This window comes from Saccostrea cucullata, unplaced genomic scaffold, assembly GCF_032062105.1.
Source record: "Saccostrea cucullata isolate Sc308-1 unplaced genomic scaffold, CSIRO_AGI_Scuc_v1 ctg959, whole genome shotgun sequence".
Classification (NCBI taxonomy): domain Eukaryota; kingdom Metazoa; phylum Mollusca; class Bivalvia; order Ostreida; family Ostreidae; genus Saccostrea; species Saccostrea cuccullata.
This window is the reverse complement of record NW_026940681.1, coordinates 1-15,531: the sequence shown is the minus strand read 5'-3', so window position 1 is coordinate 15,531 and position 15,531 is coordinate 1. Positions and strand designations below refer to the sequence as shown.

General features: G+C 34.4%; 1 protein-coding gene and 1 long non-coding RNA gene across 3 annotated transcripts; both read left to right on the top strand.

Annotated features, from left to right (window-relative positions):
• Window positions 1-1,065: 1,065 nt before the first annotated feature.
• LOC134255992 (uncharacterized) lies at window positions 1,066-14,718 on the top strand. Its single transcript, XM_062738589.1, has 3 exons — window positions 1,066-1,300; window positions 11,233-11,451; window positions 14,651-14,718. Exons 1-3 carry the CDS (start codon window positions 1,066-1,068, stop codon window positions 14,716-14,718), a joined length of 522 nt encoding a protein of 173 aa, XP_062594573.1.
• LOC134255991 (uncharacterized) lies at window positions 2,128-7,705 on the top strand. 2 transcript variants are annotated; one of them, XR_009989646.1, is made up of 3 exons: window positions 2,128-2,364; window positions 5,555-5,630; window positions 6,844-7,705. It is a non-coding gene; the product is annotated as an uncharacterized LOC134255991 (long non-coding RNA). The 2 variants fall into 2 exon arrangements; XR_009989645.1 differs by lacking the exon at window positions 2,128-2,364 and having other exon boundaries at window positions 5,173-5,630.
• Window positions 14,719-15,531: the final 813 nt, after the last annotated feature.

The following is a 15,531-nucleotide window of genomic DNA, read 5'->3' as shown; positions in this document are numbered from 1 at the left end:
TAAAAACTAAATATTTTTTAAAGTTCAATTATAGTATTTCTCATCAGCATTTGAAAATTCTGTTCGCAGTGTAACTTACTAAAAAAAAATCATAAAAAATAAATATTGAGATTCCGATCCCAAAAGAGTAAACTAGCTTTCAAAGATCTGTATTTGTTAATTTTAATTTGTGTTTAATTTTATAATCTTAAAATCAATCCATCTGCGGACGCTAAAAATAAGAAAAAATTAAAATGACATTAAAAGTTAAGTTGATTATAAGATACCGGTATAAGAATGACGAGCTAAATCGTTCATACAGTATCTTTTAAAAGCGCTTTTATTCGATACGATGGAATTTGTGGAAATCGATCGCTTTGGTCGCAATTTCACACACACACACACACACACACACACACACACACACACCCTCTCACCCTTGCGTGTATCTCAATCTCCATAGATTTCCTCATCTGACATTCTCAGTTTACTTTTTAAAGATTTACCAGTTTCCAGGTTTAAGTACATCCTTTCTGATATACTTTTATTTTGAATAGCAAATAAAATGCTTACAACTTGACTATCTTAGTTGAAGTTAAGGGTCAAAGGTAACTGTATATTTCAGGCACGTAGTATCCGGGGGGGCCAGGGGGGGCCTGCCCCCCCCACTTTTTCTCCCAACAATACCTTTACTATAGAAAATGTCTAATGAAAAGGTGGTTGGCCCCCCACTTTTTACCACGGTATATACATTGCAAGAAAATATAGGAAAAAATGAAGTTTGCCACTACCCCCCCCCCCCCCCCCAAATAGGATTTTTTCGAGTTTGGGTAATATTCAATTTTCGTTTTTTTTTTTTTTTTTTTTGTTTTGCTTGTCAACTTTTTTTTTGGTAAAGTAAAAAAATTTTTTTCAGGTTGGCCCCCCCACTTTCAAAAACGATGCTACGTGCCTGTATTTCAAAGGGTTTATGTCAATCAAGAAAAGTTTAAATGGTTCCCCTTTTTTAACATCGGGTAAATAAAAATTAAAACATTTTATCAGCAAGTGAAGTCATACAAAAAATTTTGTAAAATTAACTGATACATGTATACTAAAAATATCAGTCATGGAAGAAAAAAAAACTCTCTACAACTCATTATAGATGACCTATCCTTCAGAAAGCCTACAAATCAGACACATGGGTATGACGCCGGATACACGGTTGATGGAAACCACTCTACATGTATGGACACAGTGAATGGATTCCCAGTCACGTGGTATTTGGATTTACAAGAGGTCAAAAGTATTGCCAAAATATGGATTTTCTACAAGACCTCTGGTGCGTTTGACAATTAATGTTGTAATTCTTGTATGTGTCGCTTATCTTACATTACCTTTGTATTTACATTTTATTGTAGTTACGTACATTTTGTTTGCATACTGCACCGACCTGTGCAACTGTTGTCGTATCTTGTTTGCTATATTACTCTCCATTTGCAATGTAGTTTTGTACAATTCCCTATATGGCCCAAGGAAAACCCTTGTTGATTTTGATGTCAAAAGGTCAATGTCAAACTAGTCAATTCAAAATTCTGCCTGGCTTTACACTTTCTTTCCCGTGCGATATCTCGAGAAGCCTATGAGCTTTTGCGACGATATTTTATACATGTACCAACTCCCCCCTGGCCTGAGGACGCCCCCTATTTATTTTGAGGTCAAAAGGTCGAAGATCAAGGACGTAAATTCATACATTCTGTGTGTGCGTGTAAAACTTTCATTCTCAGCATATATATATCAAGAAGCTTTTGAGTTTTTGCTATTACGTGGTAAATTTTATACAACTTCCCATGGCACTGCATGCACTCCCCCGATCCGCACATATTCTTAGCTTTTTCTTTAAGCGGGTGACACATTTTGTGAATTAGCTTGTTCCTTTTTATACCCCCCGCTTGAAAAGTGGGGGTATATAGTAATCGGTATTTCCGTCCGTCCGTCCGTCCGTCCGTCCGTCTGTACGTCCGTCCGTCCGTGTTTACGAGAGTGCATTTATTGGGTATTTTTCATGCCAAGATTGTACTTATTGGGTACTTTTTGCTTATTGGGTATACCCAATAAGAAGTGTCGCCGAATATGCTTAAAATACCCTAATTGGGTATTTGCAGGTTAGTACCCAACAAAACTTGGACACGACGATTTGTCCAAAAAAGTGTCCAAAAAAGTTGCTTTCACGGACGCACCGTGTTTTGTTGTTTCAGTTTTACATTCGGAACTCTAAATTCTCGAGAGTTCCGAAAATCAACTTCCGTTGATCCTGATCATAACAACGTTTGTTTTCATGGAAAAAAATATGGCGACTAAGAAACACTTAATGTCAACAAGATTTTCTGATTGACAAGAGAAAAGGTAAGTTTATTCGATTAAGATTTATCCATTGCTGGGTTCTTGTTTAAGGAAAATGAATTTTATTGTAATTTTGAAAACAATTGTGCACAAAATTAAAATAGATATATCGGAACAATTAATCCTAAGTTGCACTTGTTTGTATTTTGAATTTTCTCTGTCTTTTTAACTCTCTTGAGGGCGAGAAGTATTTAGTAAATGATCGTATATTGTTAGATAATCTTTAATAAATCGAAAGTGTTTATTATTTAATTTTATATCATAACCAACTAAGTATGTTTTGACAATGTATATTGGAAAGGGAAATGAAAATTTTAACAATCGTGTGTTAATAAATCAGCTGTAAATTATCGGTTCATGTAGACAGTATATACAATCGCAAAGTGAGCTGAGATGATGATAAATGGGATAATTGACAACAACTAAATAATTGTATGTAAGTTTATCTCATCTGATATGTAACTTAAGAGATTCATTGCATTACTGAAAAACTTTCAGTCAAAACAGTGCTTCTTTCTGTCTTTGATTTTGACTGTTAAATCTAAAGCATACTAGCATGGCGCGGCGCTATACCCTTTTTTCTCGGCGCCATGCCCTTTTTTCCAGCGCCATGCCCTTATTTCCTAACCCAAAATTAATAAATATGCCCAGTTTAGGCAATATTCCTTGGCTGTTCTGTTTATTCAGTGCATGCTGATAATCCCTTTGTTTAAACAACGACAGGAAATCACTTCACGCTTGAACGCACACACACAGCCACCTGGCTAATTAACATGCCTCAGGCTGTCAGGGTAGAGGATTTAACTTGAGAAACTGTCATTTGATTGCATTGATTATGCAAGAATTAGCCCAAGACCAAAGATGAAAATCAGAATCGTTTTTTTTATAAACCGAAAGTAGAATAAAACACATAGTTCAGCTTGAAGAAAAAAACGGATATTTTATCTGAATAAAATACTTACAGTGTACCAAAAAACTGATAAAAAGGCTTAAAAACAACAAACTAAGTTACTTTTTTTGATTGAACTGATAGATTTGACAAGCTGAGGGTCAAAGTTTCTAATTAAAGCCAGAGTTTTTTTTAAACAAATTATGCATGGCATTAAGACCAGTTTTCATACAGTGTATGATCCTGTTGGTAGAATATTTTCCAAGTGCGTTTTTCAAAATGCCCATACCCCCCTTCCCTGAAAAAAGTATTTTCCTTTAATGTTTAAATTGACTGTACTTGTAAACAAATATCAGTCCAAGCAGGTAAAAAAACAATCATACCTCCAAACCTTTATAATTTTTGCACCTGTTTCAGCTAGATTAATACCATTACTTTCTCAAGTGTAACCTTACTACTTTTTTTATTGAAGAAATTGGATGTAAATGCCTTTTTTATATTCTTTTTGTTTCTGAATCAATAATTAAAACATTGTTTAAAAAAAGAATGGAATACAGATATATGAATTTATCTTTAAATTACTTGTTTTAAATAAAGATTTCAATATGAAAGGATATTAAAAGTAATTAAACATGTTAAAGTATGTAAAAATTAAAAAATGTTAAATATAATTTCCATGACATTAACATTTGTTTTCAAAGTGCCCTCTTGAGATCCTGTTGCGGCACAAAGTGCCCTTTTGATTCCTTGATTACCATGCCCTTTTTAGGGTCTAGATGTAACACAAATAAATCACTCAATGAGTGCCTGCTTTATTTTGATTTTTTTAATTATTGTTTTTGTCATTTGTTTTAATTAATTTAAAACAATACTGAACAATACTGAAATTGATATAGGGCTACTATAACTATTTCACATGATGGGTGTGAAATTAGCCTCGCGCTACACCCGGGGCTTCCATTTTTGAGGATGGGGCTAGTGGTTTTCTGCACTGAGGAATCCCCTTGGGCTATTAGGAATTTTAAAATATACATGTAATACATGAAAAGCACCACCGGTATTTTCACTATTTTTTGCTATTAAATTCCTAATATGGAAATATTCCAGACAGCATGCTCATATTATCCATAAATCTCCACAACTGCATCCATTTTGCAGTACTACAAGACTGATTTACTTAAAAACGATCTTTTATTTCCTAATTTGAATTCCCCCCTTTCCTTTGTTTAATATAGCAATATTTGCTTGTACATATATGCCTCACAGATATCTCATTATTACATTATATACATTCACTCAATCAGCTCAATGATAAGTGTCATGCAATTATGTAGCGTTTTTTTTTTAAGCCATATATGGCGTAACTGATCAAAAAATATATTTTTGAAAAATACAAAATTAAGTAAAGAAATATAGTTAATACATTTAAATTAAAGCGTTTCATACAATTCGGAGCACGGAGAACACCTCGTTTTATCTAATAATACGATTTTATCTTCTCTGTAATGTGTTATTTAAATCTTTTGTATTTTCTTCCAAGTCGGAGAAAATTCCGAGAATCCAAATTAGATTTTGATATCTTTATAACGCAATTGACTTAGATTTTGTAATTTACGGAAAATTTCTATCTTTATCATGTTTATATAAAGTAATGATACAAATAATAAGTTCTTATAATTTTAGTCTAATAATTTTCATTGTACATATGCCATATATGGCTTTAAATGATTCAAGATGAAAACAATGTGATTTTTGCTTCGTTTTAATTAGACGAACTAGTGAATGACCAGAAAAGGATTATTTAAAATCTTTTTTTTTATTTTTTTAAATCATTAATTTTTATATGATTAAATTTTACTAGCGAAATTCAAATTAAACTTTAATTTTAAAAAGAATCATCTGTAGTTAATACCCGACTTTTTTCACGATGAACTTTTTTTCAATGTTACTTTTTAATTTTTGCCTCTATATTTGGGCTTGTCACTTTTTACTCGGGGATAGTAACTTTATTGCCACAAAGCTGTGGATTAGTACTTGATTTCCTTTATTGCACAGCGATGACTATGATTTAATAGCACAAAAAGCTAATGGGTTTATGTGAATTTATATGATTAATGCTTACTTGTGATTTTAGGATAACTGGAGATAATGATTTCTTTTTTCCATTGATATTACATAAATATTTTCCTAAGTATTATGTTACAATAAATTGGTTTAGATTTTTTTTTTTATAAAAGTAATCAATAATTACAATGGAAATTAAAACCATAATCATGTTCATTGAGGATTTTCAATATGTAACAGGTCAAACAGGAACTTCAATTGTGAACATTGCAGAGAACACACTCATCAGAAGATGACCCTCAGAAATAGGACAATTGTAAGTAATCAGTAAAATGAACAGGAATACTTCATGCCAACCATAAGATTTTTAGAGACATTTTCGCTTCTTAAATTAGAAGAGATAGAGGGAAAAACTTGTACATACTACATAACTACTAGGCAACCAAGCTTTAACTGCAGGAAAGCTTTTGGTATGTGCAATACAGCTACATAAAACCTCTTTAGTATTCATGTAAAGTTTGAGAAAGTACCTTAGTATTTATTTTTTAGTGTTTGCCAACATTTTCATGCACACTGTTTGCTTGTTTGTACTATCATTTTATTTTAAATTCTTCAGATGCCCTTTACCTTTGCCAGTTTAGAATCATTTGTTTTAAGGGCATCTGAGGGTTGATTCCAGAACTTAATTAATTGTAAAGTAAATACTGGGGTACTATACGGTCATAGGTTATGTTAATACATGTATAACATTTTGTTCTGATAGAGGTGGCATACAGGAAAAGAAACAATACTAGATATCACTTCAAAGGAATAAAACAGCTTCATCTTGTAGGTGTATTTTATTTAAGGATCACTACTTCATGTCTGATGTGCTGAAAGTTATTCATAATCTGTTTGACTGTAATTTTTCATATTTTCATCTTCTATCCAGCTTAGTCAATTTTAATTAAATTTTGTGCAAAGCATACCCTAGGAAGGGGGGATGGAGTGTCAAGTGTGTCTCTGTCCCTGTCAATATAATTTCAAAGCAGTTAGTAAGGTTTAGGTCAATTTTAAATCCTCTTTAGCAGAACCATTGGGCTAAAAACAATACTAATGTGAAAGCTTTATCATTAAGTGTAGAGATGTTTTTGAAGATTATGTACCCCTAATGTACTGATAGTGTTACATTAGAAGTCTAAAATTTGCAAGGAATAGGTGTAAAATCTTTTTAAAATCTCCTTCTTAACAATCAGAAACTAACATACTGTCTAATTAATATGCAACATCGTTTTGTGTGTTGAATGATGATTCCATTTTGATAAAATTATGGCGGATGGGGGGTAGGATGAAGATGCAGTTAGACATAGAAGAAAAAAAAAGAGTTGATAGAATTTAGTTTTTCTTCCATTTTATTTATCAATACATATTTCTGAATAAGAAATATACTTCTACTTCTTGGTTGGGTTTGATCAACATAAAGGGTGATCTTGCTGTAGTCAAGAAAAACATGTTTTATACAGCAAAGAAATGCCTTTATCTAATTGCAGAATGAATAAAATGGACAGAGGCAGAACTGAAGGAGATGCATGAAATGAGGAATATTTCAAAGATTGCCTGAGCATAACCACTGCTACTGGATAAACATATGGCAATATAAAAGAGCAGGGTCAATGGAGGTATCATACAGTATAGGCCATGAGAGACCCTGAAGAAGAAAGTATTGAACAGAAACAAAAATAAAACCATTTTGACATTTATTGAAATATAGGATCAAAGTCTTACATGTAAAATTTGGGCATGTAATGACTTTTCTCTAGCTCTAAGACTTATAACAGTGATGATTTGATTTAATATCTTTATCCCGATTTGTCGAAAAGATTTGGACATAGTGCATCAATTATTTTAAAGTTTTGATACAACGAATTCATTCATTGTACTTGTTACTGAGTTTTCTGGTGTGACACTGTTTTATCGGCTTCAAAACTTAGTTTGTGATTTCCAAACCAGATTAATGAGATCATGTAATATCTTTTAACATCGGTGACTATTTAATCCATTCTTTTACATCTCAGAAGTATTTTTATTATTACAGGGAAAATATGCATTGTACATGTATCTGTAATAAACAAGATTATAGAAATTTTCCATATAATACAACACAATCTTAGCAACTGAAGGCAAATATTTTATCAAGGGTGTGATCTATTTATCAATATGGTTTTCAGCATCTTGCTCTACCTGTAATGACTTGCTCCAAGTTCCAATATTTAAATTTAAATTTTGCAAACATGGTTATAAAATTCTTTAAAAGCCAAATAGTTTAGGCACAAAATGCTTATATATTTCCTATCATTTGTAAAGTGTACACTGAATGAGATGTGGAATGTTAGAATTAAAGTATTAAATATGTTTTGGACTTATGTATGCTTATGCAGATAAATTTGAATTCAACTAGGGAAGGTAAATGTCATACTTATTGGGTTTGCAATCTAATGCAAGAGTATAAATATCCAAGACAAATTTGACAATTTTAATGAAGGGTATAAGTAACCCAAGAAGAATTGGACAGGTAAACATCACCTGTTGGGTTTTATTCTAATGTTGGGATGTAATATCCAAGAAGAGTTGAACCAATGTCCAATACCTATTGGGTTTTCTTTCTTATGAAAAAAAATTGAGTAAACCAAGAAGAATGTCCAATACCTTTTAGTTTATATACTATTGAAGGGATGAAGATATCCAAGAGGAATTGGACAGGTGTCCATTACATGTTGGGTAGTATTCTGATGAGGGGATTCTCAAGAAACCCAAGAATTAGACAAGTGTCCATTGCCTGTTGGGTGGGATGTAGATATCCAAGAGGAGCTGAACGGATGTCCATTACCTGTTGGATGGTATTCTGATGAAACAGTTCAAGAAACCCAAGAAGAATTGGACAAGTGTCCATTACCTGTTGGGTGAGATGTAGATATCCAAGAGGAGTTGGACAGGTGTCCATTACCTGTTGGGTGGTATTCTGATGAAACAATTCAAGAAACCCAAGAAGAATTGGACAAGTGTCCATTACCTGTTGGGTGGGATGTAGATATCCAAGAGGAGTTGGACAGGTGTCCATTACCTGTTGGGTTGTATTTTGATGATGCAAGTCAAGAAACCCAAGAATTAGACAAGTGTCCATTGCCTGTTGGGTGGGATGTAGATATCCAAGAGGAGTTGGACAGATGTCCATTACCTGTTGGATGGTATTCTGATGAAACAATTCAAGAAACCCAAGAAGAATTGGACAAGTGTCCATTACCTGTTGGGTGGGATGTAGATATCCAAGAGGAGTTGGACAGGTGTCCATTACCTGTTGGGTTGTATTTTATGAGGGGTTCAAGAAACCCAAGAAGAATTGGACAAGTGTCCATTACCTGTTGGGTGGGATGTAGATATCCAAGAGGAGTTGGACGGATGTCCATTACCTGTTGGGTGGTATTCTGATGAAACAATTCATAAAACCCAAGAAGAATTGGACAAGTGTCCATTACCTGTTGGGTGGGATGTAGATATCCAAGAGGAGTTGGACAGGTGTCCATTACCTGTTGGGTTGTATTTTGATGATGCAATTCCATTACCTGTTGGGTGGTATTCTGATGAAACAATTCATGAAACCCAAGCTGAATTGGACAAGTGTCCATTACCTGTTGGGTGGGATGTAGATAACCAAGAGGAGTTGGACAGGTGTCCATTACCTGTTGGGTTGTATTTTGATGATGCAATTCAAGAAACCCAAGAATTAGACAAGTGTCCATTGCCTGTTGGGTGGGATGTAGATATCCAAGAGGAGTTGGACAGATGTCCATTACTTGTTGGGTGGTATTCTGATGAAACAATTCAAGAAACCCAAGAAGAATTGGACAAGTGTCCATTACCTGTTGGGTGGGATGTAGATATCCAAGAAGAGTTGGACAGGTGTCCATTACCTGTTGGGTTGTATTTTAATGATGCAATTCAAGAAATCCAGGAGTTGGACAGATGTCCATTGCCTGTTGGGTGGGATGTAGATATCCAAGAGGAGTTGGACAGATGTCCATTACCTGTTGGGTGGTATTCTGATGAAACAATTCAAGAAACCCAAGAAGAATTGGACAAGTGTCCATTACCTGTTGGGTGGGATGTAGATATCCAAGAGGATTTGGACAGGTGTCCATTACCTGTTGGGTTGTATTTTGATGAGGAGATTCAAGAAACCCAAATAGAATTGGACAATGTACACATGTTCAATTGTTCTTGGGTAGTTTAATCCCTTCGTCAAAATACAACCCAACAGGTATTGGACACCTGTCCAATGCCTGTTGGATGTTCATTCTGTCCAACATGTAATGGGCATTTGTTATTATTAATTGGTCATGACTCAAAAAGGTTTCTCCTTAAATATTTACTTTTGTTATTCAAGAAAGGTTGAACAGAGTCTGAGATGTGTTGAGTTGTGTTTTCACATTAGATATTTTGAAATATACAGGTGTATATCCTTATTGCTAAGAACAAATTAGTTAGGTGTTACAATAAAAGAGTTATACCACAGAAATTGACAAAAATATGGGTTCAAAACCAAAGGTTTTCAGTCTTGTCTGAATTTACCAGCAAATATTAAATATATAATAAATTTGAAATGAATAAAAAACAATAAGAAAAAACCCAATAAAATACGGATACGAGGATTAATATCCAATAAGATTTGAACAGTAACTACCCAAATAATGCTCTCTCGTGTGTACACTTTTTTTGTATCCAATAAGCAGTATCCAATAGGACTTGGACTATATAACCAAATGTGTGTCCGTCCGTCCGTCCGTCCGTCTGTCCGTCCGTCTGTTATGTACCCAATATATAACCAAATGTGTGTCCTATTTTACTTTTTGATCCGACAGATATTTTGGGTTTCCCGGCCACAGGAAAAGATGGACTATTTCACCAGTTATAACCATATGGGAGGCGGGGGGTATCATTTAGTGAGCTCATCGCTCACAGTACCTCTAGTTAATGTTGTTTTACGGGATGGATTCGTCCGTCTATTACTGATTCTGGGTCAACCGTGAGCTTTCCTCTTATTGTAGAACCCAGATTCTTTAAAACCTCAAGACACGAACACGAGTTACAAATTTTGTACTTTTATATAGAATCAGCATGGAATAAACTTTTACACGAGTTTGGGATGTATCAGCACCGAAGGTCTGATTCCAGCTGACTATAATTTTTAACAACAAATCATACATACTGAACAAAGACAGAGTAAAATAAAAGGATTATCAAAAGAATATAGAAATCAAGTATCAAACAATTATTGAGCGAATGGTGACATTTAGCACCATGTAGATAACATAATTAAAGATGAAAGATTAAGTGTCAATAAATATAAACAGATGTCAATTAAGGAATTAACTGTCCAATCTCTGACTATGCCTCAGGTGGGATTAAGGCAGTGCGGAATTTATATAATTTATCACATTTGCCGAAATATAAGGAAAGTTTTGACAACAATTTACACAAAGTCCGAAAAGTTAATTTACACGGTAATTTAAAATAAGTCCAAAAATGTTGTATTTTACATCGTAACAGTTGCAACATGGTGGGGATTGAATATTTTTGAATAGTTAAAATATTGCTGTTTTATAAACTTGAGTAATATATAGAAATAATGGACTCGAGATAACGGTTGCAACCATTTCTTTGCAATCCCACAAACGTTAATCCAAGAGTATTATTGTTAAAATTAATTGCATGTGTATTTTTTTAACACCCCCCCCCCCCCCCCCCCCCCCCCCCCCCAAAAGACAGTATTATTATATTGTTAACCTGTCAAGTCACTGAAAAATCATTTTTTTTTATTTCAAGTAAAGATTATTTATTAATTGCTATAATTATAAGTACTACATTCGTTTTCTAAATTTTAGCTGTAAACGGACGTTTTGTTTACAATTATAAGATGTATCTGTCAAACACCACTCGATGGATAGATGGTTTTCCCTGCATCAGTGACCCTGGACCAAGTGCTGCGCTACCAGGAACAGTAAAAGATTGCCCAACGATTGCCCGATACGTGATATTCCATAACACAAAAGAGTCTGATAGCAGTTTAAATTTTTCCAGCGTTTGCGATGTGAAAGTAGAAGGTAAATAAAATTTTGTGTGTCGCGATGCGTGTTTTAACAGCAGATGAAAAGGTATTGTATCTTAACATGTGGTACTACTGGAAATGAAATAAATAAAATACGAAGGCCAATATCAGAAACATTACGAGACAATTTTTAATGCTCTGAAAACGCTGATGATTAAAAGCACAGGCGTCGGAACCGGGGGGGGGGGGGGCTTAGCCCCATCCCACTTTTTTTTTTTCAAAGATAGACATTTTCTATGTATTGAAAATTGGGGTCAACCTTTTTTGTTGGTTTAGCACCCCCCTCCCCCTCTCAATTTGCTTCTGACGCCAATGTAAAAGTTGATGCATGGTACATGTATTTTTTTTATTTATTTAATAAAAGTACAGCCAAACTTTGGTATGCCGAACATGGGTATCTCAAATACCTTAGATTAATAAATCTCGAAGTTAATAAGGTTTATCTGTAAAAATACATACTAGTAATCAGTTACTTATTATGATTAAACTATTTTTATTCTTTGATTGTTACTTTTAATATGCCCAACTTTTGATAGGCTTTATTATAATGTGAGACGTTATGTCTGTTTTTTAGCTCTACTGATCAGAGACCAGAAGAGCTTATGCGATAGTAATGCGTCCGGCGTCCGTCCGTCTGTCCGTCTATCTGTCTGTCTGTCTGTCTGTCTGTAAACAATTTTTCAAAATGCTACTCCTCCTACAGTTTTGGTCTAATTTCAATATAACTTTGCACACAAGTAGACTACACTAAGATACATAATTTTGTGTATCGGTTTTTGATTTCGATAAACGGTGTTGCCGTGGTTGCTAAAAATAGAAATTTCTGTAAAATTGTTTCAAAATGCTACTCCTCCTACAGTTTTGGTCTAATTTCAATATAACTTAGCACACAAGTAGACTACACTAAGATACATAATTCTGTGTATCGGTTTTTGATATCGATAAACGGTGTTGCAGTGGTTACTAAAAATAGAAATATCTGTGAAATCGTTTCAAAATGCTACTCCTCCTACAGTTTTGGTCTGATTTCAATATAACTTGGCACACAAGTAGACTACACTAAGATACATAATTCTGTGTATCAGTTTTTGATTTCGATAAACGGTGTTGCCATGGTTACTAAAAATAGAAATTTCTGTGAAATTCTTTCAAAATGCTACTCCTCCTACAGTTTTGGTCTGATTTCAATATAACTTTGCACACAAGTAGACTACACTAAGATACATAATTCTGTATATCGGTTTTTGATTTCGATAAACGGTGTTGCCGTGGTTGCTAAAAATAGAAATTTCTGTGAAATTCTTTCAAAATGCTACTCCTCCTACAGTTTTGGTCTTATTTCAGTATAACTTGGCACACAAGTAGACTACACTAAGATACATAATTCTGTGTATCAGTTTTTGATTTCGATAAACGGTGTTGCCGTGGTTGCTAAAAATAGAAATTTCTGTGAAATTCTTTCAAAATGCTACTCCTCCTACAGTTTTGGTCTGATTTCAATATAACTTGGCACACAAGTAGACTACACTAAGATACATAATTCTGTGTATCGGTTTTTGATTTCGATAAACGGTGTTGCCGTGGTTGCTAAAAATAGAAATTTCTGTGAAATTCTTTCAAAATGCTACTCCTCCTACAGTTTTGGTCTGATTTCAATATAACTTGGCACACAAGTAGACTACACTAAGATACATAATTCTGTATATCGGTTTTTAATTTTGATAAACGGTGTTGCCGTGGTTACTAAAAATAGAAATTTCTGTGAAATTGTTTCAAAATGCTACTCCTCCTACAGTTTTGGTCTGATTTCAATATAACTTGGCGCACAAGTAGTAAACCCTTAAGAACATAAGAAGACCTTATCAATGATCATTATTCTACTTATTGCTGTTGTAAAGTTTCAATTCCCAACTGCTTAAGTACTTTTCTCTTCCTTTGCTACAAGTACGAACCAGTAGAGCTTCAGTCTCGACAGAGACTTCTGGTTTTTCTTTCAAATTCCGAAGTTGGTCTTTGTGACCTTATTTCGACAACTTATGGCTATACATAGCTTAGTCACAATGCGTTTAAATTAATGAGTATATTTTGCACAAGCATACATTCTTCAACCTTGCTAGTTGAAACAACCTTAGAGGAAAGTACAGGTTCGTGTATAGTATGACTGCAAAGTAGATTACCATGTCTCAAGCTTGCTCTGGGTGTTTGCTTCTCACTGATACGTTGTTATTAAAAGGAAACCCAACAACCTCGTTTAAAGTCGGCATTTCGTAAATTTAATTGTCGCTCTAATGACCTTGTCAGCAAAAATAAGTTACATAACCTATCATTGGGACGAATTTTGGTTCATTTGTTTTATAGCAATTCATATGCCTTTTTTGTTTTTAATTTGACTATGGAAAGTTCCTTCTACTTGATCCATACATACGGCTCACAGCGGGTGTCACTGGGATGCTTACTCCTACCAGACATTTGATCCCACATACGGAATAACCAAGGATCCGTGCTTTCTGCCCTCTTCACCTTTTTGTATATTTATAGATTTGTTTGATCAACCACTGTTTGTTATCTTTACCTTTTATGCCCCCGTAAATGAAGTTTCGGGGGGTAAATAGTTTTTTGTCCTGTCCGTAAGTCTGTCTGTTTGTCCGCAAAAACTTTAATCTTGCCCATAATTCCGGAATGGGTGGGACTATGGCTTTCATATTTCACAGTTGTATTCCTTGCGACAAGAACTTTCTTTGGGTACCACCAAATTTGACCTCTTGCCCTTGACCTTGGAGTTTGACACACTTTTACACCAAAAATTCCAAACTTTTAATTTGGTCATAACCTTTGAACAGTTAGTGCTAGGACTTTCATACATCACATATGTAACCCTAGTGACAAGACCTTTCCTTGGATACCAACAGCTTTGACCCTTTGACCTTGACCATGGAGTTTGACCTGCTATTTAAAAACTTAAACCTTGGCAATAACTTTTGAATGGTTAGGGCTTGGGATTTCATACTTCCCGAATGTAATATTTGTGTCAAGGCCTTTCTTTAAAAAACAACAACCTTGACTCTTTGACCTTGACCGCGGAGTTTGACCTACCATTATAAACGTTAACCTTGTTTACTAGTATGCATAAATATGCATCGTTTAATGCGTATCATTTACCCTAGTGATAATTCATTTGAAACAATGTTATACAGGATGCCAGAAGAATGGCGTGTTCGGTTCTTACTGTGACAAACCACCCCATCCGATACTTATTAGCTGATACTATAACAAACTTATTAGCATTATTTGCATGCATATAACACTCATAAAGACAGACTTTAGACCGCACAGTCCCTTACGGTACATTATTAGCTGTTGAAATAATACATTACACTACAAACATTATTAAAGCAGTAGCCCATGGTCTATTTATTATCAAAATTAATCAAATGGTTAATAATAACCAATCATAAATTAAAGGAAGCGGATGTTAGTTTTTTTAAAAGGAAATCAAAACCACGTACAGAATGGAGAAAAATCAGTGACCTCCAAATGTTCTTTACACCCTACAACTCTCCACAATTCTTTTCCAAATGAGGTAATGTTGTTTTAATCTGTCAAAACAGTTAAAAATTATCGGACACTTGACTTTAGGCCTAAATAACATAAATTTTAATACCAATGCCATTTAAAATAATTGTATTGACCCCTTATAAATCCTTTAAATTTCTCCTCAACATTTCCTAACTTGTTACAGTGATTGATCCATAAATTTTGGCAGGAGGTGGGGGGGGGGGGCACCCCTTTCTCGCCAGGGTAAAGACCCCCAGCCACACCAAAAAATTGATTCATTAATACAGTGTTTATTTTAAACACAAGGGTATAGGTGGCGGCCTAGCTGCAGATCTGTAGCGTTATGGTTTTATATATTTGTCTTTGACCATTATGGTCAAAGACAATTATATAAAACAATAACCCTACAGATCTGCAGCTAGTAGCTGCCCCTCTAAATCCCCCAATGGATTGTATTAAGTCAGGCAATACTTCAAAGGGGGGGGCTTGATCTTTTATATTTTTTTTATTATTCGCTTTA

Coding starts and splice junctions, on each gene's coding strand:
- LOC134255992 (XM_062738589.1), top strand. CDS start 1,066: ATGTATACTAAAAATATCAGTCATGGAAGAAAAAAAAACTCTCTACAA. Junction 1,301..11,232: donor GATTTTCTACAAGACCTCTG/GTGCGTTTGACA, acceptor TCTAAATTTTAG/CTGTAAACGGACGTTTTGTT. Junction 11,452..14,650: donor TTGCGATGTGAAAGTAGAAG/GTAAATAAAATT, acceptor AATGTTATACAG/GATGCCAGAAGAATGGCGTG.